The sequence below is a fragment of the Dendrobates tinctorius genome, unplaced genomic scaffold (genome assembly GCF_039654945.1).
Source record: "Dendrobates tinctorius isolate UK_male_01 unplaced genomic scaffold, ASM3965494v1 ptg000423l, whole genome shotgun sequence".
NCBI classification, from domain to species: Eukaryota; Metazoa; Chordata; class Amphibia; order Anura; family Dendrobatidae; genus Dendrobates; species Dendrobates tinctorius.
In genome coordinates this window covers 170,636-196,845 of record NW_027362087.1, presented here as the reverse complement: position 1 = coordinate 196,845, position 26,210 = coordinate 170,636, and the positions used below count along the sequence as shown (strand labels likewise).

At 45.7% G+C, this 26,210-nt stretch overlaps 1 protein-coding gene across 3 annotated transcripts in view; it reads right to left on the bottom strand.

Moving 5' to 3' along the window:
* Window positions 1-26,210, bottom strand: part of LOC141076747 (oocyte zinc finger protein XlCOF8.4-like) — a 213,643-nt gene that overhangs the window by 120,653 nt on the left and 66,780 nt on the right. For all 3 annotated transcript variants that reach the window (XM_073564034.1, XM_073564033.1, XM_073564032.1), the window contains one exon: window positions 16,707-16,827. In XM_073564034.1, coding sequence (XP_073420135.1) covers window positions 16,707-16,827 — 121 coding nt within the window. The remainder of the gene's footprint in view (window positions 1-16,706; window positions 16,828-26,210) is intronic.

Below are 26,210 nucleotides of genomic sequence, written 5' to 3'. Positions count from 1 at the left end.
AGTTGTTGTTGATAGGTTCAGGGGTCTGCAATCCGATAGCTGCCAACTTCTCTGGTTTTCTGGACTTAGCTAGTATTTCTGTTTTTGCCTCCTACGGTGACTCATTCATAACATAATGCCAGTCAGCAGCGTTCACACTGTGATTGCAAGAAACTGCAAGAAACAGACTTGATAAACGAGGAGGGGGTGTCGCATTGTATGTTAGAAACGCGTATATCTGCACAGAGATTGAAGCTTCAGAGACTGGGAGTTCTGTGGAAACTGTTTGGGTAAGAATACAAGGACAGAACAATGGAAAGGACACCATTGTAGGCATTTACTACAGGCCGCCTGTGCAAGCTGAAGCTATGGATGAACTCTTTATGCATCAAATGGCCAAGTTCTCCAAAAAATATGACATAGTTGTCATGGGAGATTTCAACTATCCAGACATTTGTTGGGAATCTCTCTCAGGCAAAACTAACAGGTCAAGGAAATTCTTATCCTCTCTTGCTGACAACTTTATCTTCCAAAAGGTAAGGGAGAAAACAAGGGGAACTGCTACCTTGGATCTAATCCTTATAAACAGGGAGGAAATGGTTGAGGAGGTAAAAGTGGCTGGGACCCTAGGAGGTAGCGACCATGCTATTTTAGAATTTTGGATAACTAGAGGCGGAAGACCTGTGAAGACTCAGACGTCAAGGTTAGATTTCAGAAAGGCAGATTTTAAGGGATTCAGAAAGAGAATTGGAGGGATCCAATGGCTGGATATCCTTAAAGACAAAAATGTCCAGGAAGGATGGGAAATCTTGAAAAATGAAATTCTCAAAGCACAGTTGTTAACAATTCCGAAAAGAGGGAAGAATAGGAAGCAGTTAAGGAAACCAGGATGGATGAACACAGAACTTAAGCACATGCTAAAAAGGAAGAAAAAAATGTTTATAAAATGGAAAGAGGGAGGCATATCTAAAGAAGAATATAATGCTGTCTGCAGAACCTGCAGGGCACAAATCAGAATAGCTAAAGCTGAAAATGAATTGAGGCTTGCAAGAGATGTCAAAAGCAATAATAAAGGATTTTGGGGATATGTCAAAAGTAAAAGAAAAGTCAAAGATGCTATAGGATTTTTACAGGATGAAAATGATGAAATGGTAAGACAGGATGTTGAGAAGGCTGAACTTTTAAATTCCTATTTTGCATTTGTTTTCTCTCAGAAAGGAAATGTAACATCAACTGTTATTCACTGTCCTATTAAGGGAATAGAAGAATCCAGGATATCTATAAACAGAAAGATAGTGAGGAAACACTTAGCTAGCCTAAATGAATTCAAGTCTCCAGGTCCAGATGAATTACACCCCAGAGTACTGAAGGAGATAGCAGAAGAAATTTTTGAACCCCTCTCTATAATCTTTGAAAATTCTTGGAGAACAGGAGAAGTGCCAGAAGACTGGAGAAGAGCAAATGTTGTTCCTATCTTCAAAAAGGGGAAGAAGGTGGACCCAGGTAACTATAGGCCGGTGAGTCTGACTTCTATACCAGGAAAGATCTTTGAACAAATTATTAAACAACATGTATGTCAATACCTGGATAAGAATGAAGTGATTAAACAGAGTCAGCATGGGTTTGTAACTAATAAGTCATGTCAGACTAACTTAATTTCCTTCTATGACGGTATCACTGATTGGTTGGATCAAGGAAATGCTGTAGATATAGTATATCTTGACTTCAGCAAAGCATTTGACAAAGTCTCTCATACAATCCTTATTGAAAAAATGATTAAGTATGGAATGGACAAGGCAACTGTTAGGTGGATTCATAACTGGCTTAGTGATCGGACCCAAAGAGTGGTCGTAAATGGCTGCACATCCAGTTGGAAGAATGTCTCAAGTGGGGTACCACAGGGCTCTGTCCTGGGCCCTGTATTGTTCAACATCTTTATCAACGATTTAGATGAAGGAATTGAGGGTAAACTGATTAAATTTGCTGATGACACAAAGCTAGGAGGGATAGCTAATACTAGAGAAGAGAGAGAGAGGATTCAAAAAGATTTAAATAAACTGGAGAAGTGGGCAGCAACTAACAGAATGGTTTTTAACAGGGAGAAATGCAAAGTACTACATCTGGGCAATAAAAATGGAAAAAGCATATATAGAATGGGAGGAATAGGGCTAAGTGACAGCACATGTGAAAAAGACTTGGGTATACTAATAGATCACAGACTGAATATGAGTCAACAGTGTGATGCAGCAGCAAAAAAGGCAAATGCAATTCTAGGATGTATTAACAGAAGCATACAGTCTAGATCACGTGAAGTCATTATTTCCCTCTACTCCTCTTTGGTCAGACCTCATCTGGAATATTGTGTCCAGTTTTGGGCACCACATTTTAAAAAAGACATCAACAAACTGGAGCAAGTTCAGAAAAGAGCGACCAGAATGGTGACCGGTCTGCAAACCCTGTCTTATGAGGAAAGGTTGCAGGATTTGGGAATGTTTAGTTTGCAAAAGAGAAGACTGAGAGGAGACTTAATAGCTGTCTACAAATATCTAAAGGGCTGTCACATTGTAGAAGGATCAACTTTATTCTCATTTGCACAAGGAAAGACTAGAAGCAATGGGATGAAACTGAATGGGAGGAGACACAGATTAGATATTAGAAAAAACTTTTTGACAGTTAGAGTGATCAATGAGTGGAACAGGCTGCCACGAGAAGTGGTGAGTTCTCCTTCAATGGAAGTCTTCAAACAGGGGCTGGACAGACATCTGACTGGGATGATTTAGCGAATCCTGCTTTGAGCAGGGGGTTGGACCAGATGGCCCAGGAGGTCCCTTCCAACTCTACGATTCTATGATTCTATGATTAACAAATGGAAAATAAGGGGCTCTGTAAAAACAAAACCATGGTCAGGTATACAAACAAAAATATTGTCTACAACTGCCAGGAAAATTGTTCGGGATGCAAAGAAAAACCCACAAATAACATCAGCTGAAATACTGGACTCTCTGAAAACTGGCAGTGTGGACGTTTCAAGATGTACAATAAGGATGCACTTGAAGAAAAATGGGCTGCATGGTCGAGTCGCCAGAAGAAAGTTATTACTGCGCAAATGCAACAAAGTATCTTGTCTACAATACGCATAACAGCACAGAGACAAGCCTCAAAACTTCTAGAACAAAATAATTTGGAGTGATGAGACCAAAATTAAACTTTTTGGCCACAACCATAAACATTACATTTGGAGAGAGGTCAACAAGGTCTATGATGAAAGGAACACCATTCCCACTGTAAAGCACGGAGGTAGATCACTGATATTTTAGGCATGTGTGAGCTACAAACACACAGGAAACTTGGTCAAAGTTGAAGTAAAGATGAATGCAGCACGTTATCAGCAAATACTGGAGGCAAATTTCCAATCATCAGCCTGGAAGCTGCACATGGGACGTACTTGGACATTCCAACATGACAACGATCCAAAACACAAGGCTAAGTCAACCTGTCCTTGGCTACAGCAGAACAAAGTGAAGGTTCTGGAGTGGCCATCTCAGTCAATAACATTGCGCCACTCTGGGGAGATCTCAAGCGCGCAGTTCATGTGTAATGTATTTTAAGGCATGATGTTTTCTGTAACCTTCTAGAATCCTCCATTCTATGAGAAAGTAGCCTGTCAGCTTTTGCCGCATCCCCCCTTTTGCCCCTCCTTAGCAGCTGTGTGTGTGTACAGCTCTCTGCCTGCATCTGAAACCTGATACCGGGCATTTCCTCTCGAAGCCTTCTCCTCTCCCCTCCCTGCACAGCTACGTGGAAAGGATGTCCTTTGTTCTGAGACCTCGAGGCTTGAATACAGGTATAGGAAATATTAAAGAAGCCTAGTGTGCACTTCGCTCGTGACAGAGATATAAACCTCACATTTCTACGAAGGGCATGAGGCCAGCTTTCTAATTCCTAATTTTCACGATTCTAATACCCCCAGAAACTGAGATATGGATTCCTTCTAAACGGCGTGTCAGAACGACTGCATATTTGGCTTTGAATTATTGCAATCAACAAACTACAAAGAATGATACCATGTGCGTGTTTGTGCGAAGTTCCTCCTACGAGATACAGTTATATTAAGTTTTGTAGTTTGATTCTAAATCCTAGCGTAGGGGGCAGACCCTCTCCAGACTGCCCCTTTTGTGATGTCACAGACCCTGGGCTATAAGGTACCCCTCCCGTACAATACAATGAGCTCAGTTGGAGCTGCAGAATCTGTGCTGACAAGAACCCCAGATGAGTGGGGACGTCTGGCTAAGCGGCCCATCCCCCAGCCCTCATGGTCTGCCTAATACCACCTAAGCACATGTAAGTGTTACTTTCTGTTCTTTCATCCATGTTGTTTTCATATACTGGCATTGTACATATTTAATGTCTCAATTTATAGCAACTTTTATCTATGTAATCACTGCCCATTTGGGGAATAAATGATAAAATTATTCAGTCTGCCTTCATGCTCTAAGAAACGAACTATGCGCCTTTTTTAGATAATTACGCTACTGTTCGGGTTGGCTACGAACCCCTCCATTAAGTCTATAACTTAAGTGGAGAAACCAGGAGCTGGTGGCAGCGTGGTGTGTGCGGTTGGTTAGGCTAGTTGGCAGTACAGAAGGTTCTTATATGCTGGATGAGTGGCTGAAGGCCAAAGCATGGATAATTCCCTTACTGCAGTAGTCTAATTGCCCATGCACAACAAGCAGCCCGTCCGGCGACTAATTATCCTAGATGCAGTTCCCTGACTGACCTGAGGGTAAGGGGGGCGCCGGAGAGCTGCGAGTTCCAAAGTGGAACTGAGAAAGTGGGATATACATAAATCCCCGCAATTCTTGGAAGGTTGTTAGCAGTGGTGGGGCATCCAAAATACCCCCCTGCGATAAATTGTTAGAGCGAGATTAGCTTGCTGTATTTTTGTCACATGGTGCCGGTGGTGGGATAACTAAGATAAGCCTGTGCCTGTGATAGCCGTGTGCCGGCAGTGTGTCACGTCCCTCCGTCCGCTGACAAAACCGTGTCAGTGGTGGGATTGTGACATATTGGTGGCACCGGCCGCGCTGTCCGTCACATCATGTGAGACAGCCCAGGAATTTACAGGAACTGGAGGCTTTTGCCAAGAAGAGTGGGCAGCTTTACCATCTGATTAAATAAAGAACCTCATCCACAACTACCACAAAAGACTTCAAGCTGTCATTGATGTTAGAGGGGGCAATACAAGGTATTAAGAAATGGGGTATGTAAACTTTTGATCCAGGGTCATGTGGATGTTTTGGGTTGCCATTATGATTTAAAAAGAGAAAACAGTATTTTGACAATAAATAGCTTCAAGCAACCACTAGCTCTAGCCATGAGTGGAGTAAAAGTTTTGGTGTTATCATTCATATTCTCTGAAAAAAAGGCCAAGAAAGGCCACATTCCCTGTGGAAAATAAATTAAAGTGAATTATATACCAAGTGTTAGGCGTCTGATTCCTGCGTTTAATCTGTAGGGATCCAGACCCTCACATTCTGCAGTCTCCTGCTGTTTATCTACTGCAGAGGAGATTGCCTTGCAGCAAATCTCTCCTGAGGCTAAGTCCTTCTGTCCTCCTACTGAGCATGCTCATTGATCGGGAGTCATGTGCTCAGGTCCTGCTCCAGATCTCATTGGTCCATCTCAGAGATCTGGAAGCTTGCAGAAGGTCCCGGCTGCTATAAAAGGCGCGCATGGCTGTTCCGCCATGCGCTAGTATAGTCATACTTGCTGCTGTGTGTATGAGGACGGATGTATGATTCTGGTGAAAGACTTATTAAGAAACCCCTTCCCTCTGATATTACGTATGTGGTTAGGGACTGAGTTTAGAATCAGCGCCAGCGCTCCTCTGCTGCAACATCCACAGCTGCTAGCGTCCGAAATTGCACTTGCGTTTTAGCTTTGTCGTTTAGCGGCAGTGTCCACGCCGCGCTGCAGTAGCAGCCCTCCTTAGCGTTCGCAGCTGCGACGCCGCACACACGGTAGGTCTAGACGGACGTAGTGCCGCCGTCTTGGGCTACTCCTGTGACCTGATACTGTGTGTGTATTTATACTGAGTACTGTGACCTCAGCAGGCTCAGTCTTTTGTATTTGTATTTATTTGGCATTCCTATGACTTAACAGAGATTGCTCTGCGCACCTGGGTGACATTTAACCCTGTGCGCATTACCGCCATATTGCTCCTGCCACCACTTAGCAGCGGTTATATCACCTACTGCACAGTGGACCCTGAGCGGAGAACGCACTTTATTATTTTTATTTAATGCGATCCGCCGTTCCTAACACCAAGGCTCCTAATACTACCTTAGGTAGCTGTTATAGCTGTTACAAGTGCACAACAACCAATGTGAGAGACTGGGGTTCAAATCCTGGCTCTTCCTGTTGGACATAACAAATCAGTAGTGGTCCTTGGGCAAGACTACTAACACTATAGTGCCTACCCTAATAAATATGAGAGTGTCACGAACAAAGAGTCATGCCAGCTCGGATGTCGCCCACAGCAGATTCCGCAACGTGTGCACACACCCTAACACTGAAGCTGGCGGACCTGGAGGACAGCTCGAGATGCAACAATCTGCGCTTCAGGGGGATACCAGAAAGCGTTGCTGCGGACGCATAGGAGGAGTTCCGAATGGATTTTTTTACTGCACTAGTCCACGAGGTGGAACAGGGAGACATCATAATAGACAGAGCGCACAGAATCCCCAAACCCAAAAGTGCCCCTGCCTCTGCACCCAGGGATGTAATTGCCCGGCTTTATTTTTACCACTTTAAAGAAGACACTAGCAAAGCTGCAGCTGACAGACTTGAGCTCCCGGTGAGATTCAAGAGCATCCTGGTGTTCACCGACCTCTCTGCCGTCACCCTGAACAGAAGGCGGGAGTTCACAGCCACCAAGATCCTACGGGACAACGGGATCACGTACATGTGGAGCTACCCATGATTGTCACCAAGAATGGAGCCACACAGGTCCTGACTTCTATGACTCTGTTGCAGAAGTGGTCGTTGGCGACAGTGGACGAGGATATCAGCTCCCCGCTAAAGAGGAAGCCGCCCACGCTGATGAGGGAGTGGACACGAACAAGAAAGCAGAGGATAGAACTTTCCCCCCACTATATACTGGATAGCTGAGCATATCAGCCCCCAATACTCCCCACTATATACTGGATAGCGGAGCATATCAGCCCCCAATACCCCCCACTGTATACTGGATAGCAGAGCATATCAGCCCCCAATACCCCCACTATATACTGGATAGTGGACAATATCAGCCCTCAATACCCCCCACTATATACTGGATAGTGGAGCATATCAGCCCCCAATACCCCCCACTATATACTGGATAGCGGAGCATATCAGCCCCCAATACCCCCACTATATACTGGATAGTGGAGAATATCAGCCCTCAATACCCCCCACTATATACTGGATAGCGGAGCATATCAGCCCCCAATACCCCCCACTATATACTGGATAGCGGAGCATATCAGCCCCCAATACCCCCACTATATACTGGATAGTGGAGAATATCAGCCCTCAATACCCCCCACTATATACTGGATAGCGGAGCATATCAGCCCCCAATACCCCCCACTATATACTGGATAGCAGAGCATATCAGCCCCCAATACCCCCCACTATATACTGGATAGCGGAGCATATCAGCCCCCAATACCCCCACTATATACTGGATAGTGGAGAATATCAGCCCTCAATACCCCCCACTATATACTGGATAGCGGAGCATATCAGCCCCCAATACCCCCCACTATATACTGGATAGCGGAGCATATCAGCCCCCCAATACCCCCACTATATACTGGATAGTGGAGAATATCAGCCCTCAATACCCCCCACTATATACTGGATAGCGGAGCATATCAGCCCCCAATACCCCCCACTATATACTGGATAGCGGAGCATATCAGCCCCCAATACCCCCCACTATATACTGGATAGCGGAGCATATCAGCCCCCAATACCCCCACTATATACTGGATAGTGGAGAATATCAGCCCTCAATACCCCCCACTATATACTGGATAGCGGAGCATATCAGCCCCCAATACCCCCCACTATATACTGGATAGCGGAGCATATCAGCCCCCAATACCCCCCACTAGAGTTGAGCGAAACGGGTCGGTCAAATTCATAAGTCGCCGACTTTCGCTAAAGTCGGGTTTCATGAAACGAAACCCGACCATAGCGTGAGGTCGGCCACGAGGTCGGCAACCAGGGCGCCAAAGTCCCATTTCAAATTATGCTTCCAGCGCCCTTTTTCAGCCGATGATGGAGGACGCACACTGTGGGCAACGCGATGACATAGGCAGCGGTCATCACCATCTTTGAGAAGGGCATGCAAGTGATTGGCTGGCTTTGTGTGGCGTCACAGGGGGTATAAAAGGGTGTGCACGCCGACCGCCATCTTACTTCTGCCGATCTTAGCATAGAGAGAGGTTGCTGCTGCTGATTCAGAATAAGGGAGAGCGTTAGGCAGGGAAGAAGAACCAAAAAACTGCTTCTGCTGTTAGCGATTTTCACTTACAACACAACACTTTGTGTGCAGTGACAGGGGAGGCTATATTTTTGTGCATCAGCTGTGTTGGTTGTTAGGCTGCCTTATAAGGCTCCATGATAGCTGCATTGCTGCTTGCACACTGCTGTGCAAACTGCTTTTTTAAAAGCAAAAATACTTTTCTTCCTCTTTTCTGCCCAGTTACCAAGTGTTCATTTTTCCACACTTTTGTGTGCAGCAGTCCTGCTTATTAGGCTGCCTGCTGCCATACTTGGACTGAGAGCATGATTGTCAGCCTCCTAAAATCTCTAGTGAGATTCAAATTCTCCCCATTAGTCTATACACCTTGTACTTTGTCATGCACCAGCCAATTACAGCCTGTTACATTGCGGTGTAATCTATAGTGGGCCTGAGATAATAGTTCAGCCTCCTAAAATCTCTAGGGAGATTCCAATTCTCCCCAATACTATATACACCTTGTACCTTGTTTTACAGTACCATATAGCTGGTGGTATTTTGGGTACATTTCCCCAAAAATGAGGAAGTGTGGTGGAAGAGGCCGTGGAAGTGGGCGGAGGTTGCCAGCTGGTACTGATGGTGTTGGTGGTGCATCTGCTGGTAGTGGCAAAAGCACAATAGCACCTAAGGCAGGAGGTGTTGAGCCTGCGTCATCGTCTGCCTCCACAAGGCCTCGAAGGCTCCCTTTTCTGGGAGTAGGTAAACCGCTTTTAAAGCCGGAGCTTCAGGAACAAGTTTTGGCTTATATTGCTGACACAGCCTCCAGTTCTATCGCCTCCTCTTCTGAAGTTTCAAAACATAAAAGCACTGAGTAATCAGTCGAGGCTCCTGGTCAGGAACAACACCTTTCCTTGTGTCCTTCACCCCCACCAAAAGTGAATGATGCAGCAGGCCACACTTCACATTAGTCCATGTAGCTCTTTCTCACATACCATGCCTGGGTTATCAAGTCACATCGGGAATTCCCCAGTCCAAGATGAATCTGACATGGAGTGTGGGTCGCCAGCCAGGGCAGTGGGGTTAATCGGTACCGGGCCGGTGTCTCAGAGGGATGTGTCACGGTGGTGGTGACCCGGTCCGTGGCCCTGGGCGTCCATGCAAAGGGGTGAATAACGTTTATAGGTGAATGATACGTGACGCCACCTGTGGTTTCTGATCAGACTGACCAGCGCTGCAGTGGCGCTTCTCTGGGACAGATGTTGTGGTGCAGCTAAGATGTAGAAGCCCTGCACAGGTAGGGCCGTAGTCGCAGGGCAGATGAAAGAGTTGGTAGATTGTGTGCACTGCAGGATGTAGCAGAGCTGTGCGCCAGGCGCAGGAGAAAGATGACAGACACAGTCGTGCAGTTCCTTTACCTGTACTTGGTAAGTGCCGTCCAGGACCCAGAGTACAGATAGAGAAGGAGTTTGTCAGCCTGGAAGCAAATTAGGAATTCTCTCTCTGCAGATAGGTAGTGTGGCCTCCGTTCTAGCACTTATCTGAGGTACTCGCAGTACTGAGTTCACTGAAGTTCCCCCTGTTGACTCTCTTTTGGAACTTTCTCGTATGGCAGGCAGTCGTAGCCCTTTCCTTCTGGCTCACACACGTCGCTGCTGGGGCCTCCGAGCCTTAGTTGGGAACAGAGCATTTACAGCTGCTACTTCCTCCGGGTTCTGCTGCAGGACCGTCAGTGTCCCTACAAACTCGGAGACCAGAATCCGGACCATGCGCTCCAGCTAGGAGTGAGCCTTAACTCTGCTCATCCTCCAGCTCCCCTTCTCACGTCCACACACTTCCCCTTCCCTTCACAGACTGCCCTAACTTCCCTCTTCCCAACCACAGAGAGCAGCTCCTCAGCAGTCGGGTTCAGAGCTCTCCCTGCTGGTCTGGAGTGGGAACTGTGTTGTGTGTTGGTTTAACTGCTAGAGAGATCCTTCATTGCTCCCAAGCATGACATCACACGCCCTAGGAGGAAGGTAATGCCACTGTGGCGACGGTACTCCTGGGGGCTAATTAGAGAGCAGGTGAGCGGGCACCAACCAAATAAATGCTCATGCAGGGATTACCACATGCAAGTTAACTAGACAATTGTACAAAAAAGAGAAAGGGACTATGCATAAATGTGGGATCACCACGCCAAAACCAAGTATTTATAAAAATATAATTTTTATTATGAAATACAAAAAGCAGCAAGGAAGCAGCAAAAACACCACACATAAAAACAATTAAAAAAATCTGATCAACATGTAGACCGCTGGCTGCAGAATGTAAAGGCACCAATATCGAATAATAACGTTCTCAATATCATAACATATAATACAGACAATATGATGGAGACGAAAACAACACACTGATGACTGGCCAGTTCAATAAGATCCTATACCAACATGTAAAGTGCATAGCACATAACCCAGAATATCAATCAAACCTTCCTGAAAGGAGCCCTGTAATGCTTGAAAAATATATCTAATATGAGGAATATGAATAACAGATGTAACTCCCCATAGAATAAAGTCAGTAGCCCAAAAAAAGTGGAGGAGGGCTAGTGATGTATGGCAATTGAAGATCCCAAACAGGCATAAAATACATCACCCAAAGGCACAGTCAGTAAGTCCAGTCAAAGGTCGCCCCAGCGTCTGTGTATTGTGCCAGCAGCCACCGCGGTATACAAGGACCCACGCGTTCCGACACCGCTAGGTGTCTTTCTCAAGGTGAGTGCTATTACAGCCTCTAAGCGCCGCTTATTTAAGTCAGAGAAATCACAAATAAATCCAAACCAGGTGACGGCTGGCGGCGTACAGGGAGAATCATGAAGGCGGATGTGACCTAACAGCTTGATACGTATCTATTGCGCAGGCGCCGTCGCGCGGCAACCAGAGCGTATAGGTTGAAGTCTCATGAGACTAGAGTATCCCGCGCGTGCAGGGAGAATTATGAAGGCGGATGTGACCTCACAGGTTGACACATATCTATTGCGCAGGCGCCGTCGCGTGGCAACCAAAGCATATAGGTTGAAGTCTCATGAGACTGGGGTCTCCCGCGCCTGCGCAGTACGGTCAAACGGATAACCACAACCAATCTTGTGAGCGCTATCAGCGTCCATCAAGGGTCAACGTCTCATAAGATTAGCGAATCACACGCATGCGCAATTCAACCCTTAGATGGGGGGCACCACAATTCAATCCTGGTGGCACCACAAGTGCACTGATGCCCAGCCACTGCTAGATGATTCTGCTGGTACATTGACCCAGAGCACTACATTCCCCTTGCACTCTACACAGCCAGAATCTGACCCTGATGAAACTCAGGTTCCCCTTTCCGCATACTATACCACCTTACACGGTGACAAAGAGGAAGGTGCAGATGAAAGTGCAGGTTCCTTGAGCAGGTGGGGGGGCATACTCATGGGAGACGGCACTGGCACAGGGCCCCTCATGGTACGCAAAAGTGCCTCTGCCGGAGGGAGGGCCCACCCGCCGTCAGACACACCGCCGTACTATGAGGGGCCCTGCATATCTTAGGAGATGGGACAGCTGGCGATCATTCAGACTAAACACAGTGGTCATAGAGATGGAATCGAGCTGTTACTGGTAAAATACGGGTATGATAATCTGTTTTCATCACTCCTTTCCTTTTCCCTTCTTTCTCCCATAATATTCAGTTATGTTAAAATACTATTATATTTGGCCGATAAATGATTGAGGACATTTTTATAACAATGTACAATGACTGGAGGCTAAATGGTTAATATGACTTTATTTAAAATTTAGTAAAAAGTTAATGGTTAAAAAAAAAAAGTCCCGCACACATGCACACACATAACACACATTGAAGCATTACATATCAGCGCAGTAAGCGCTGTTCCCCGGCTCCGGGGCGCAGAGTCAGTAACCGAGGGTGATGTCATAGAGGTTACCTTCGATCACTAAGCTGTGTTCCCAGCCGTGAGCGCTCACTGTGCTAGCGGGGATCTGATCGCAAGCTCAGCCCAGCAGGGAACGGAGCTCAGTGACCAAAGGTAACCTCTATGACGTCACCCCCGGTCACTGATGCTACATTCCAAGCAGCTCATTCACCAGTGCTTTTCAGCCGGGATGGTCGCATCTTGGCACCGTCCAGGTTGAAAACTGTATATCCCCCATAGATTATGGTGTGGGACACAACAACGGACAGGTAAGGTATATTGCTGCTTTTTTATTTTATTTTTATTACAGGAGATTGAGGGCTTCACTTGAATTAGGCGTGGTTGTAAGTATGGTTTAATTGAGATTAATAAAGGACTTTATTCTGGGTGTCTGTGTTTATTCATAATACAACTATAGGAATAGTAATGGGGGCATCTTATAGATGCCCCTCCATTACTAAGCCGTGGGCTTGATGTCAACTGAAAGGTAACATCAACCCCACAAATATTACCCCACTTACCACTGCTACAGGACAAGTGGGAAGAGCCAGGCAAAGCGCCAGAAAAGTCGCATCTAATAGATGTGCCTTTTCTGTGCAGCCGCAGACTGCTATTTTTAGGCTGGGGGGGCGGTCAATATCCATGGCCCTTTACCATCCTGAGAATACCAGTCCCCAGTTGTCTGCTTTAGCAAGGCTAGTTGTCAAAAATAGGGGGGACCCCACGCCGTTTGTTAAAATTATTTATTTAAATACAGTTGTGGCCAAAAGTATTGACACCCCTGCAATTCTGTCAGATAATACTCAGTTTCTTCCTGAAAATGATTGCAAACACAAATTCTTTGGTATTATTATCTTCATTTAATTTGTCTTAAATGAAAAAACACAAAAGAGAATGAAGCAAAAAGAAAAACATTGATCATTTCACACAAAACTCCAAAAATGGGCCAGACAAAAGTATTGGCACCCTAAGCCTAATACTTGGTTGCACAACCTTTAACCAAAATAACTGCGACCAACCGCTTCCGGTAACCATCAATGAGTTTCTTACAATGCTCTGCTGGAATTTTAGACCATTCTTCTTTGGCAAACTGCTCCAGGTCCCTGATATTTGAAGGGTGCCTTCTCCAAACTGCCATTTTTAGATCTCTCCACAGGTGTTCCATGGGATTCAGGTCTGGACTCATTGCTGGCAACCTTAGAAGTCTCCAGTGCTTTCTCTCAAACCATTTTCTAGTGCTTTTTGAAGTGTGTTTTGGGTCATTGTCCTGTAGGAAGACCCATGACCTCTGAGGTAGACCCAGCTTTCTCACACTGGGCCCTACATTATGCTGCAAAATTTGTTGGTAGTCTTCAGACTTCATAATGCCACGGTCAAGCAGTCCAGTGCCAGAGGCAGCAAAGCAACCCCAAAACATCAGAGAATCTCCGCCATGTATGACTGTAGGGACCGTGTTCTTTTCTTTGAATGCCTCTTTTTTTCTCCTGTAAACTCTATGTTGATGCCTTTGCCCAAAAAGCTCTAATTTTGTCTCATCTGACTAGAGAACATTCTTCCAAAAAGTTTTAGCCTTTTTTTAGGTAAGTTTTGGCAAACTCCAGCCTGGCTTTTTTATGTCTCGGGGTAAGAAGTGGGGTCTTCCTGGGTCTCCTACCATACAGTCCCTTTTCATTCAGATGCTGACGGATAGTACGGGTTGACACTGTTGTACCCTCGGACTGCAGGGAAGCTTGAACTTGTTTGGATGTTAGTCGAGGTTCTTTATCCAACATCCGCACAATCTTGTATTGAAATCTCTTGTCAGTTTTTCTTTTCCGTCCACATCTAGGGAGGTTAGCCACAGTGCCATGGGCTTTAAACTTCTTGATGACACTGCGCACGGTAGACACCGGAACATTCAGGTCTTTGGAGATGGACTTGTAGTCTTGAGATTGCTCATGCTTCCTCACAATTTGGTTTCTCAAGTCCTCAGACAGTTATTTGGTCTTCTTTCTTTTCTCCATGCTCAATGTGGTACACACAAGGACACAGGACAGAGGTTGAGTCAACTTTAATCCATGTCACCTGGCTGCAAGTGTGATTTAGTTATTGCCAACACCTGTTAGGTGCCACAGGTAAGTTACAGGTGCTGTTAATTACACAAATTAGAGAAGCATCACATGATTTTTCGAACAGTGCCAATACTTTTGTCCACCCTCTTTTTTATGTTTGGTGTGGAATTATATCCAATTTGGCTTTAGGACAATTCTTTTTGTGTTTTTTTATTTAAGACAAATTAAATGAAGATAATAATACCAAACAATTTGTGTTTGCAATCATTTTCAGGAAGAAACTGAGTATTATCTGACAGAATTGCAGGGGTGTCAATACTTTTGGCCACAACTGTAATTAAAAAAACCAGCATGGGGACCCCTCTATTCTTGATAACCAGCCTTGCTGAAGCTGACAGCTGAGGGTTGCAGCCCACAGCTGAGAGTTTTGTCTGGCTGGTTATCAAAATTAGGGGGGAACTCACGCCGCTTTTTTTTAAATTACGATATTTATTTACAGCGCAAGAGCGACAGATGAATGTTCCCATCAGTCGCCACCTGCTGCCTCTTTTATTACTAAAATGTAGCTCTAATCATTCTCCCCATGCTCGCGGAAATCGCCGGCAGAGCAGGTGAGAAGCAGTGTTCAGCATCTGGCGCCGGTGATGCTTCTTCACTGGCGTCCGTCCATGTGGTACTGATGTGGCACACGCATGCCACACGTGTGCTGCAAGTATTACACACACGGACACTGACATCTCCAGTACTGAAAATATCAGGACGTGTGAAAGAGGCGTTACATTGGGTTTTTATGTTTGGCTGCTGTCACAAGCTAACAGACGTTTTTTTTTTTCGCATCACCATATTTTGAGACCTATAATTTTTCCATAATTTGGCCAACAGAGTCAAGTGAGGTCTTGTTTTTTCAAGGACGAGCTGACGTTTTTATTGCTACCATGTTCGGGCACATGACATTTTTTGATCGCTTTCTATTCCGATTTTTGGCAGACTGAATGAGCAAAATATTTTTTTATGTTTTGGCGCTTTTATATAATAAAAATTATTTTATAGAAAAAATAATTATTTTTGCATCTCTTTATTCTGAGAGTTATAACTTTTACTTTTCCTGTGATGGAGCTATATGGCGGCTCGTTTTTTGTGGGACAAGATGACGTTTTCAGCGGTATCATGTTTATTTATATCCATCTTTTGATCGCAAGTTATTCCATTTTTGTTCAGCAGTACGATGATAAAGCATTGGTTTTTGCCTTGTGTGTGTTTTTTTTTTAATTAATGGTGTTCACTAAAGGGGTTAGCTCGTGGGACAGTGCTATAGGTCGGGTCATTACGGACGTGGCAATACCAAATATGTGTACTTTTATTGATTAGATGTTTTCTCGTTCAATTATTTATTTAGTGATAGAATACATATTGATTTTTTTATTATTTTTATTTATTATTTTTTTAAAAATACATTTACACTTTGTGCCACTATGGGACAATCATTTTTTGCAGGCTGATCACTTCTACAGCATGCAGATGAAGCAGCATCACCAAGCCATAGAAGCTGTCAGTGCTGCACTGACAGGGAGACTTGCTGATCATGCACTGCGCATGATCAACAAGTTTCCTAACTCTGGTGACCTTGATGTCGCCATGACGACATCAGCTCACCATGGCAACGATCGGGACCCCGCGTCACACCACGGGGTCTCTGATCCAAAGGCAGAGGGGCTGTCAGCCCTGTGCCAGCTCCTGGAATGCTATGATCTTGTTTGATTGCAGTATTTTGGGGGTTAAAGTGCAAGGAGCGGTCTGTGACCACTCCTGGCACCAAGTGCTGGGTGTCAGCTGTGCGTGAGCGCGGCCGATCGTGATGACGTAATGATATGTCCATGGTGAAATTTTACCAGGTCACATGGACGGATCATTACGTCCGATGTCAAAAAGGGGTTAAATACAGATTATGATATGAAAAGGAATAAAAAAGTATTATCAAATGTATATAAACAATAATAATTATTATACAAAAACCTGATTTAAAGTCATTTTCTGATAAAATGCTTTCTAGTGGTTAAAGCTGCTCGAGGCTGACAAAGGCCGGCTCACAGGAACATTCACGAATGCTGCAGTGGAAAATATTATAACACCATGGTTCACACACGGCTCTAATCTGAGAATCTGATGCAACAAGCCGAGCCGAGACCCCATCATAGAGCGGGAGGACGGCTTCACTTCTTACCTGGTGGGATCACACGCTGGAGTCCCTCCATCATGTCCTGGTACTGATCCCGGTGTCCTTCTACATAATCCCACTCCTCCACGGAGAAATACAGAGCGACATCCTGACACCGGAGAGGAACCTGACAACCAACAAGACGAATATCACCCAGAATCCTCCAGTGTACGCTGTATAAACTCCCAGCAGTTTCCTCATCACCCAGAATCCTCCAGTGTATACTGTATAATCTCCCAGCAGTCTCCTCTCATCACCCAGAATCCTCCAGTGTATACTGTATAATCTCCCAGCAGTCTCCTCTCCTCACCCAGAATCCTCCAGTGTATACTGTATAATCTCCCAGCAGTCTCCCCTCATCACCCAGAATCCTCCAGTGTATACTGTATAAACTCCCAGCAGTTTCCTCATCACCCAGAATCCTCCAGTGTATACTGTATAATCTCCCAGCAGTCTCCTCTCCTCTCATCACCCAGAATCCTCCAGTGTATACTGTATAATCTCCCAGCAGTCTCCCCTCATCACCCAGAATCCTCCAGTGTATACTGTATAATCTCCCAGCAGTCTCCTCTCCTCACCCAGAATCCTCCAGTGTATACTGTATAATCTCCCAGCAGTCTCCTCTCATCACCCAGAATCCTCCAGTGTATACTGTATAATCTCCCAGCAGTCTCCTCTCATCACCCAGAATCCTCCAGTGTATACTGTATAATCTCCCAGCAGTCTCCTCTCATCACCCAGAATCCTCCAGTGTATACTGTATAATCTCTCAGCAGTCTCCTCTCATCACCCAGAATCCTCCAGTGTATACTGTATAATCTCCCAGCAGTCTCCTCTCATCACCCAGAATCCTCCAGTGTATACTGTATAATCTCCCAGCAGTTTCCTCATAACCCAGAATCCTCCAGTGTACGCTGTATAATCTCCCAGCAGTCTCCTCTCATCACCCAGAATCCTCCAGTGTATACTGTATAATCTCCCAGCAGTCTCCTCTCATCACCCAGAATCCTCCAGTGTATACTGTATAATCTCCCAGCAGTCTCCTCTCCTCACCCAGAATCCTCCAGTGTATAATGTATAATCTCCCAGCAGTCTCCTCTCATCACCCAGAATCCTCCAGTGTATACTGTATAATCTCCCAGCAGTCTCCTCTCATCACCCAGAATCCTCCAGTGTATACTGTATAATCTCTCAGCAGTCTCCTCTCATCACCCAGAATCCTCCAGTGTATACTGTATAAACTCCCAGCAGTTTCCTCATCACCCAGAATCCTCCAGTGTATACTGTATAATCTCCCAGCAGTCTCCTCTCATCACCCAGAATCCTCCAGTGTATACTGTATAATCTCCCAGCAGTCTCCTCTCATCACCCAGAATCCTCCAGTGTATACTGTATAATCTCCCAGCAGTCTCCTCTCATCACCCAGAATCCTCCAGTGTACACTGTATAATCTCCCAGCAGTCTCCTCTCATCACCCAGAATCCTCCAGTGTATACTGTAAAATCTCCCAGCAGTCTCCTCTCATCACCCAGAATCCTCCAGTGTATACTGTATAAACTCCCAGCAGTTTCCTCATCACCCAGAATCCTCCAGTGTACGCTGTATAATCTCCCAGCAGTCTCCTCTCATCACCCAGAATCCTCCAGTGTATACTGTATAATCTCCCAGCAGTCTCCTCTCATCACCCAGAATCCTCCAGTGTATACTGTATAATCTTCCAGCAGTCTCCTCTCATCACCCAGAATCCTCCAGTGTACACTGTATAATCTCCCAGCAGTCTCCTCTCATCACCCAGAATCCTCCAGTGTATACTGTAAAATCTCCCAGCAGTCTCCTCTCATCACCCAGAATCCTCCAGTGTATACTGTATAAACTCCCAGCAGTTTCCTCATCACCCAGAATCCTCCAGTGTACGCTGTATAATCTCCCAGCAGTCTCCTCTCATCACCCAGAATCCTCCAGTGTATACTGTATAATCTCCCAGCAGTCTCCTCTCATCACCCAGAATCCTCCAGTGTATACTGTATAATCTTCCAGCAGTCTCCTCTCATCACCCAGAATACTCCAGTGTATACTGTATAATCTCCCAGCAGTCTCCTCTCATCACCCAGAATCCTCCAGTGTATACTGTATAATCTCCCAGCAGTCTCCTCTCATCACCCAGAATCCTCCAGTGTATACTGTATAATCTCCCAGCAGTCTCCTCTCATCACCCAGAATCCTCCAGTGTATACTGTATAATCTCTCAGCAGTCTCCTCTCATCACCCAGAATCCTCCAGTGTATACTGTATAAACTCCCAGCAGTTTCCTCATCACCCAGAATCCTCCAGTGTACACTGTATAATCTCCCAGCAGTCTCCTCTCATCACCCAGAATCCTCCAGTGTATACTGTATAATCTCCCAGCAGTCTCCTCTCATCACCCAGAATCCTCCAGTGTATACTGTATAAACTCCCAGCAGTTTCCTCATCACCCAGAATCCTCCAGTGTACGCTGTATAATCTCTCAGCAGTCTCCTCTCATCACCCAGAATCCTCCAGTGTATACTGTATAATCTCCCAGCAGTCTCCTCTCATCACCCAGAATCCTCCAGTGTATACTGTATAATCTCCCAGCAGTCTCCTCTCATCACCCAGAATACTCCAGTGTATACTGTATAATCTCCCAGCAGTCTCCTCTCATCACCCAGAATCCTCCAGTGTACACTGTATAATCTCCCAGCAGTCTCCTCTCATCACCCAGAATCCTCCAGTGTATACTGTATAATCTCCCAGCAGTCTCCTCTCATCACCCAGAATCCTCCAGTGTATACTGTATAATCTCCCAGCAGTCTCCTCTCATCACCAGAATCCTCCAGTGTATACTGTATAATCTCCCAGCAGTCTCCTCTCATCACCAGAATCCTCCAGTGTATACTGTATAATCTCCCAGCAGTCTCCTCTCATCACCCAGAATCCTCCAGTGTATACTGTATAATCTCCCAGCAGTCTCCTCTCATCACCCAGAATCCTCCAGTGTATACTGTATAATCTCCCAGCAGTCTCCTCTCATCACCCAGAATCCTCCAGTGTATACTGTATAATCTCCCAGCAGTCTCCTCTCATCACTCACAATCCTCCAGTGTACAATCTATAATCTCCCAGCAGTCTCCTCTCCTGTCACCACCAAGAATCCTCCAGTGTATACTGTATAAACTCCCAGCAGTCTCCTCTCATCACCCAGAATCCTCCAGTGTATACTGTATAATCTCCCAGCAGTTTCCTCTCATCACCCAGAATCCTCCAGTGTATACTGTAAAATCTCCCAGCAGTCTCCTTTCATCACCCACAATCCTCCAGTGTATACTGTATAATCTCCCAGCAGTCTCCTCTCACCACCCATAATCCTCCAGTGTATACTGTATAATCTCCCAGCAGTCTCCTTTCATCACCCACAATCCTCCAGTGTATACTGTATAATCTCCCAGCAGTCTCCTCTCATCACCCAGAATCCACCAGTGTACAATCTATAATCTCCCAGCAGTCTCCTCTCCTGTCACCACCAAGAATCCTCCAGTGTACACTGTATAATCTCCCAGCAGTCTCCTCTCATCACTCACAATCCTCCAGTGTACAATCTATAATCTCCCAGCAGTCTCCTCTCCTGTCACCACCAAGAATCCTCCAGTGTACACTGTATAAACTCCCAGCAGTCTCCTCTCATCACCCAGAATCCTCCAGTGTATACTGTATAATCTCCCAGCAGTCTCCTCTCATCACCCAGAATCCTCCAGTGTATACTGTATAATCTTCCAGCAGTCTCCTCTCATCACCCAGAATCCTCCAGTGTACACTGTATAATCTCCCAGCAGTCTCCTCTCATCACCCAGAATCCTCCAGTGTATACTGTATAATCTCCCAGCAGTCTCCTCTCATCACCCAGAATCCTCCAGTGTATACTGTATAATCTCCCAGCAGTCTCCTCTCATCACCAGAATCCTCCAGTGTATACTGTATAATCTCCCAGCAGTCTCCTCTCATCACCAGAATCCTCCAGTGTATACTATATAATCTCCCAGCAGTCTCCTCTCATCACCAGAATCCTCCAGTGTATACTGTATAATCTCCCAGCAGTCTCCTCTCATCACCAGAATCCTCCAGTGTATACTGTATAATCTCCCAGCAGTCTCCTCTCATCACCCAGAATCCTCCAGTGTATACTGTATAATCTCCCAGCAGTCTCCTCTCATCACCCAGAATCCTCCAGTGTATACTGTATAATCTCCCAGCAGTCTCCTTTCATCACCCAGAATCCTCCAGTGTATACTGTATAATCTCCCAGCAGTCTCCTCTCATCACTCACAATCCTCCAGTGTACAATCTATAATCTCCCAGCAGTCTCCTCTCCTGTCACCACCAAGAATCCTCCAGTATATACTGTATAATCTCCCAGCAGTCTCCTCTCATCACCCAGAATCCTCCAGTGTATACTGTATAAACTCCCAGCAGTCTCCTCTCATCACCCAGAATCCTCCAGTGTATACTGTATAATCTCCCAGCAGTTTCCTCTCATCACCCAGAATCCTCCAGTGTATACTGTATAATCTCCCAGCAGTCTCCTTTCATCACCCACAATCCTCCAGTGTATACTGTATAATCTCCCAGCAGTCTCCTCTCACCACCCATAATCCTCCAGTGTATACTGTATAATCTCCCAGCAGTCTCCTCTCATCACCCAGAATCCTCCAGTGTATACTGTATAATCTCCCAGCAGTTTCCTCTCATCACCCAGAATCCTCCAGTGTATACTGTATAATCTCCCAGCAGTCTCCTTTCATCACCCACAATCCTCCAGTGTATACTGTATAATCTCCCAGCAGTCTCCTCTCACCTCCCAGAATCCTCCAGTGCATACTGTATAATCTCCCATCAGTCTCCTCTCATCACCCACAATCCTCCAGTGTATACTGTATAATCTCCCAACTGTTTTCTCTCATCACTCACAATACTCCAGTGTATACTGTATAATCTCCAAGCAGTCTCCTCTCACCACTCAGAATCCTCCAGTGTATACTGTATAATCTCCCAGCAGTTTCCTCTCATCACCCACAATCCTCCAGTGTATACTGTATAATCCCCCAGCAGTCTCATCTCATCACCCAGAATCCTCCAGTGTATACTGTATAATCTCCCAGCAGTCTCTTCTCATCACCCAGAATCCTCCAGTGTATACTGTATAATCTCCCAGCAGTCTCCTCTCATCACCCAGAATCCTCCAGTGTATACTGTATAATCTCCCAGCAGTCTCCTCTCATCACCCAGAATCCTCCAGTGTACACTGTATAATCTCCCAGCAGTTTCCTCTCATCACCCACAATCCTCCAGTGTATACTGTATAATCTCCCAGCAGTCTCTTCTCATCACCCAGAATCCTCCATTGTATACTGTATAATCTCCCAGCAGTCTCCTCTCATCACCCAGAATCCTCCAGTGTATACTGTATAATCTCCCAGCAGTTTCCTCTCCTCTCATCACCCAGAATACTCCAGTGTATACTGTATAATCTCCCAGCAGTCTCCTTTCATCACCCACAATCCTCCAGTGTATACTGTATAATCTCCCAGCAGTTTCCTATCCTCTCTCCACCCAGAATCCTCCAGTGTATACTGTATAATCTCCCATCAGTCTCCTCTCATCACCCACAATCCTCCAGTGTATACTGTATAATCTCCCAGCAGTTTCCTCTCCTCTCACCACCCAGAATCCTCCAGTGTATACTGTATAATCTCCCAGCAGTCTCCTCTCATCACCCAGAATCCTCCAGTGTATACTGTATAATCTCCCAACTGTTTTCTCTCATCACTCACAATCCTCCAGTGTATACTGTATAATCTCCCAGCAGTTTCCTCTCATCACCCACAATCCTCCAGTGAATACTGTATAATCTCCCAGCAGTCTCCTCTCATCACCCAGAATCCTCCAGTGTATACTGTATAATCTCCCAGCAGTTTCCTCTCCTCTCTCCACCCAGAATCCTCCAGTGTATACTGTATAATCTGCCAGCAGTCTCCTTTCATCACCCAGAATCCTCCAGTGTATACTGTATAATCTACCAGCAGTTTCCTCTCCTCTCATCACCCAGAATACTCCAGTGTACACTGTATAATCTCCCAGCAGTCTCCTTTCATCACCCACAATCCTCCAGTGTATACTGTATAATCTCCCAGCAGTTTCCTCTCCTCTCTCCACCCAGAATCCTCCAGTGTATACTGTATAATCTGCCAGCAGTCTCCTTTCATCACCAAGAATCCTCCAGTGTATACTGTATAATCTCCCAGCAGTTTCCTCTCCTCCCACCACCCAGAATCCTCCAGTTTATACTGTATAATCTCCCAGCAGTCTCCTCTCATCACCCACAATCCTCCAGTGTACACTGTATAATCTCCCAGCAGTCTCCTCTCATCACCCAGAATCCTCCAGTGTATACTGTATAATCTCCCAGCGGTCTCTTCTCATCACCAGAATCCTCCAGTGTATACTGTATAATCTCCCAGCAGTCTCCTCTCATCACCCAGAATCCTCCAGTGTATACTGTATAATATCCCAGCAGTCTCCTCTCATCACCCAGAATCCTCCAGTGTATACTGTATAATCTCCCAGCAGTCTCCTCTCATCACCCAGAATCCTCCAGTGTATACTGTATAATATCCCAGCAGTCTCCTCTCATCACCCAGAATCCTCCAGTGTACACTGTATAATCTCCCAGCAGTCTCCTCTCATCACCCAGAATCCTCCAGTGTATACTGTATAATATCCCAGCAGTCTCCTCTCATCACCCAGAATCCTCCAGTGTATACTGTATAAACTCCCAGCAGTTTCCTCATCACCCAGAATCCTCCAGTGTACGCTGTATAATCTCCCAGCAGTCTCCTCTCATCACCCAGAATCCTCCAGTGTATACTGTATAATCTCCCAGCAGTCTCCTCTCATCACCCAGAATCCTCCAGTGTATACTGTATAATCTCCCAGCAGTCTCCTCTCATCACCCAGAATCCTCCAGTGTATACTGTATAATCTCCCAGCTGTCTCCTCTCCTCTCATCACCCAGAATCCTCCAGTGTACACTGTATAATCTCCCAGCAGTCTCCTCTCATCACCCAGAATCCTCCAGTGTATACTGTATAATCTCCCAGCAGTCTCCTCTCATCACCCAGAATCCTCCAGTGTTTACTGTATAATCTCCCAGCTGTCTCCTCTCCTCTCATCACCCAGAATCCTCCAGTGTACACTGTATAATCTCCCAGCAGTCTCCTCTCATCACCCAGAATCCTCAAGTGTATACTGTATAATCTCCCAGAAATCTCTTCTCATCACCCAGAATCCTCCAGTGTACGCTGTATAATCTCCCAGCAGTCTCCTCTCCTCTCATCACCCAGAATCATCCAGTGTACACTGTATAATCTCCCAACAGTCTCCTCTCCGCTCACCACCCAGAATCCTCCAGTGTATACTGTATAATCTCCAAGCAGTCTCCTCTCATTATCATCACCCAGAATCCTCCAGTGTATACTGTATAATCTCCCAGCAGTCTCCTCTCACCACCCAGAATCCTCCAGTGTATACTGTATAATCTCCCAGCAGTCTCCTCTCATCACCCAGAATCCTCCAGTGTATACTGTATAATCTCCCAGCAGTCTCCTTTCCTCTCACCATCCAGAATCCTCCAGTGTATACTGTAAAATCTCCCAGCAGCCTCCTTTCCTCTCACCACCCAGAATCCTCCAGTGTATACTGTATAATCTCCCAGCAGCCTCCTTTCCTCTCACCACCCAGAATCCTCCAGTGTATACTGTATAATCTCCCAGCAGTCTTCTCTTATCACCCAGAATCCTCCAGTGTATACTGTATAATCTCCCAGCAGTCTTCTCTTATCACCCAGAATCCTCCAGTGTACACTGTATAATCTCCCAGCAGTCTACTCTCCTCACCCAGAATCCTCCAGTGTATACTGTATAATCTCCCAGCAGTCTCCTCTCCTCTCACCACCCAGAATCCTCCAGTGTATACTGTATAATCTCCCAGCAGTCTCCTCTCATCACCCAGAATCCTCCAGTGTATACTGTATAATCTCCCAGCAGTCTCCTCTCATCACCCAGAATCCTCCAGTGTATACTGTATAATCTCCCAGCAGTCTTCTCTCATCACCCACAATCCTCCAGTGTATACTGTATAATCTCTCAGCAGTCTCCTCTCACCACCCAGAATCCTCCAGTGTATACTGTATAATCTCCCAGCAGTTTCCTCTCCTCTCTCCACCCAGAATCCTCCAGTGTATACTGTATAATCTCCCAGCAGCCTCCTTTCTTCTCACCACCCAGAATCCTCCAGTGTATACTGTATAATCTCCCAGCAGCCTCCTTTCCTCTCACCACCCAGAATCCTCCAGTGTATACTGTATAATCTCCCAGCAGTCTTCTCTCATCACCCAGAATCCTCCAGTGTACACTGTATAATCTCCCAGCAGTCTTCTCTTATCACCCAGAATCCTCCAGTGTACACTGTATAATCTCCCAGCAGTTTCCTCTCCTCTCACCACCCAGAATCCTCCAGTATATACTGTATAATCTCCCAGCAGTTTCCTCTCCTCTCACCACCCAGAATCCTCCAGTATATACTGTATAATCTCCCAGCAGTCTCCTTTCATCACCCAGAATCCTCCAGTGTATACTGTATAATCTCCCAGCAGTCTCCTCTCATCACCCACAATCCTCCAGTGTATACTGTATAATCTCCCAGCAGTCTCCTCTCATCACCCAGAATTCTCCAGTGTATACTGTATAATCTCCCAGCAGTCTCCTTTCATCACCCACAATCCTCCAGTGTATACTGTATAATCTCCCAGCAGTTTCCTTTCACCACCCAGAATTCTCAAGTGTATACTGTATAATCTCCCAGCAGTCTCCTCTCATCACCCAGAATTCTCAAGTGTATACTGTATAATCTCCCAGCAGTCTCCTTTCATCACCCACAATCCTCCAGTGTATACTGTATAATCTCCCAGCAGTTTCCTTTCACCACCCAGAATCCTCCAGTGTATACTGTATAATCTCCCAGCAGTCTCCTCTCATCACCCAGAATTCTCCAGTGTATACTGTATAATCTCCCAGCAGTCTTCTCTTATCACCCAGAATCCTCCAGTGTATACTGTATAATCTCTCAGCAGTCTCCTCTCACCACCCAGAATCCTCCAGTGTATACTGTATAATCTCCCAGCAGCCTCCTTTCCTCTCACCACCCAGAATCCTCCAGTGTATACTGTATAATCTCCCAGCAGTCTTCTCTCATCACCCAGAATCCTCCAGTGTATACTGTATAATCTCCCAGCAGTCTCCTCTCCTCACCCAGAATCCTCCAGTGTATACTGTATAATCTCCCAGCAGTCTCCTCTTATCACCCAGAATCCTCCAGTGTATACTGTATAATCTCCCAGCAGTTTCCTCTCCTCTCACCACCCAGAATCCTCCAGTGTAT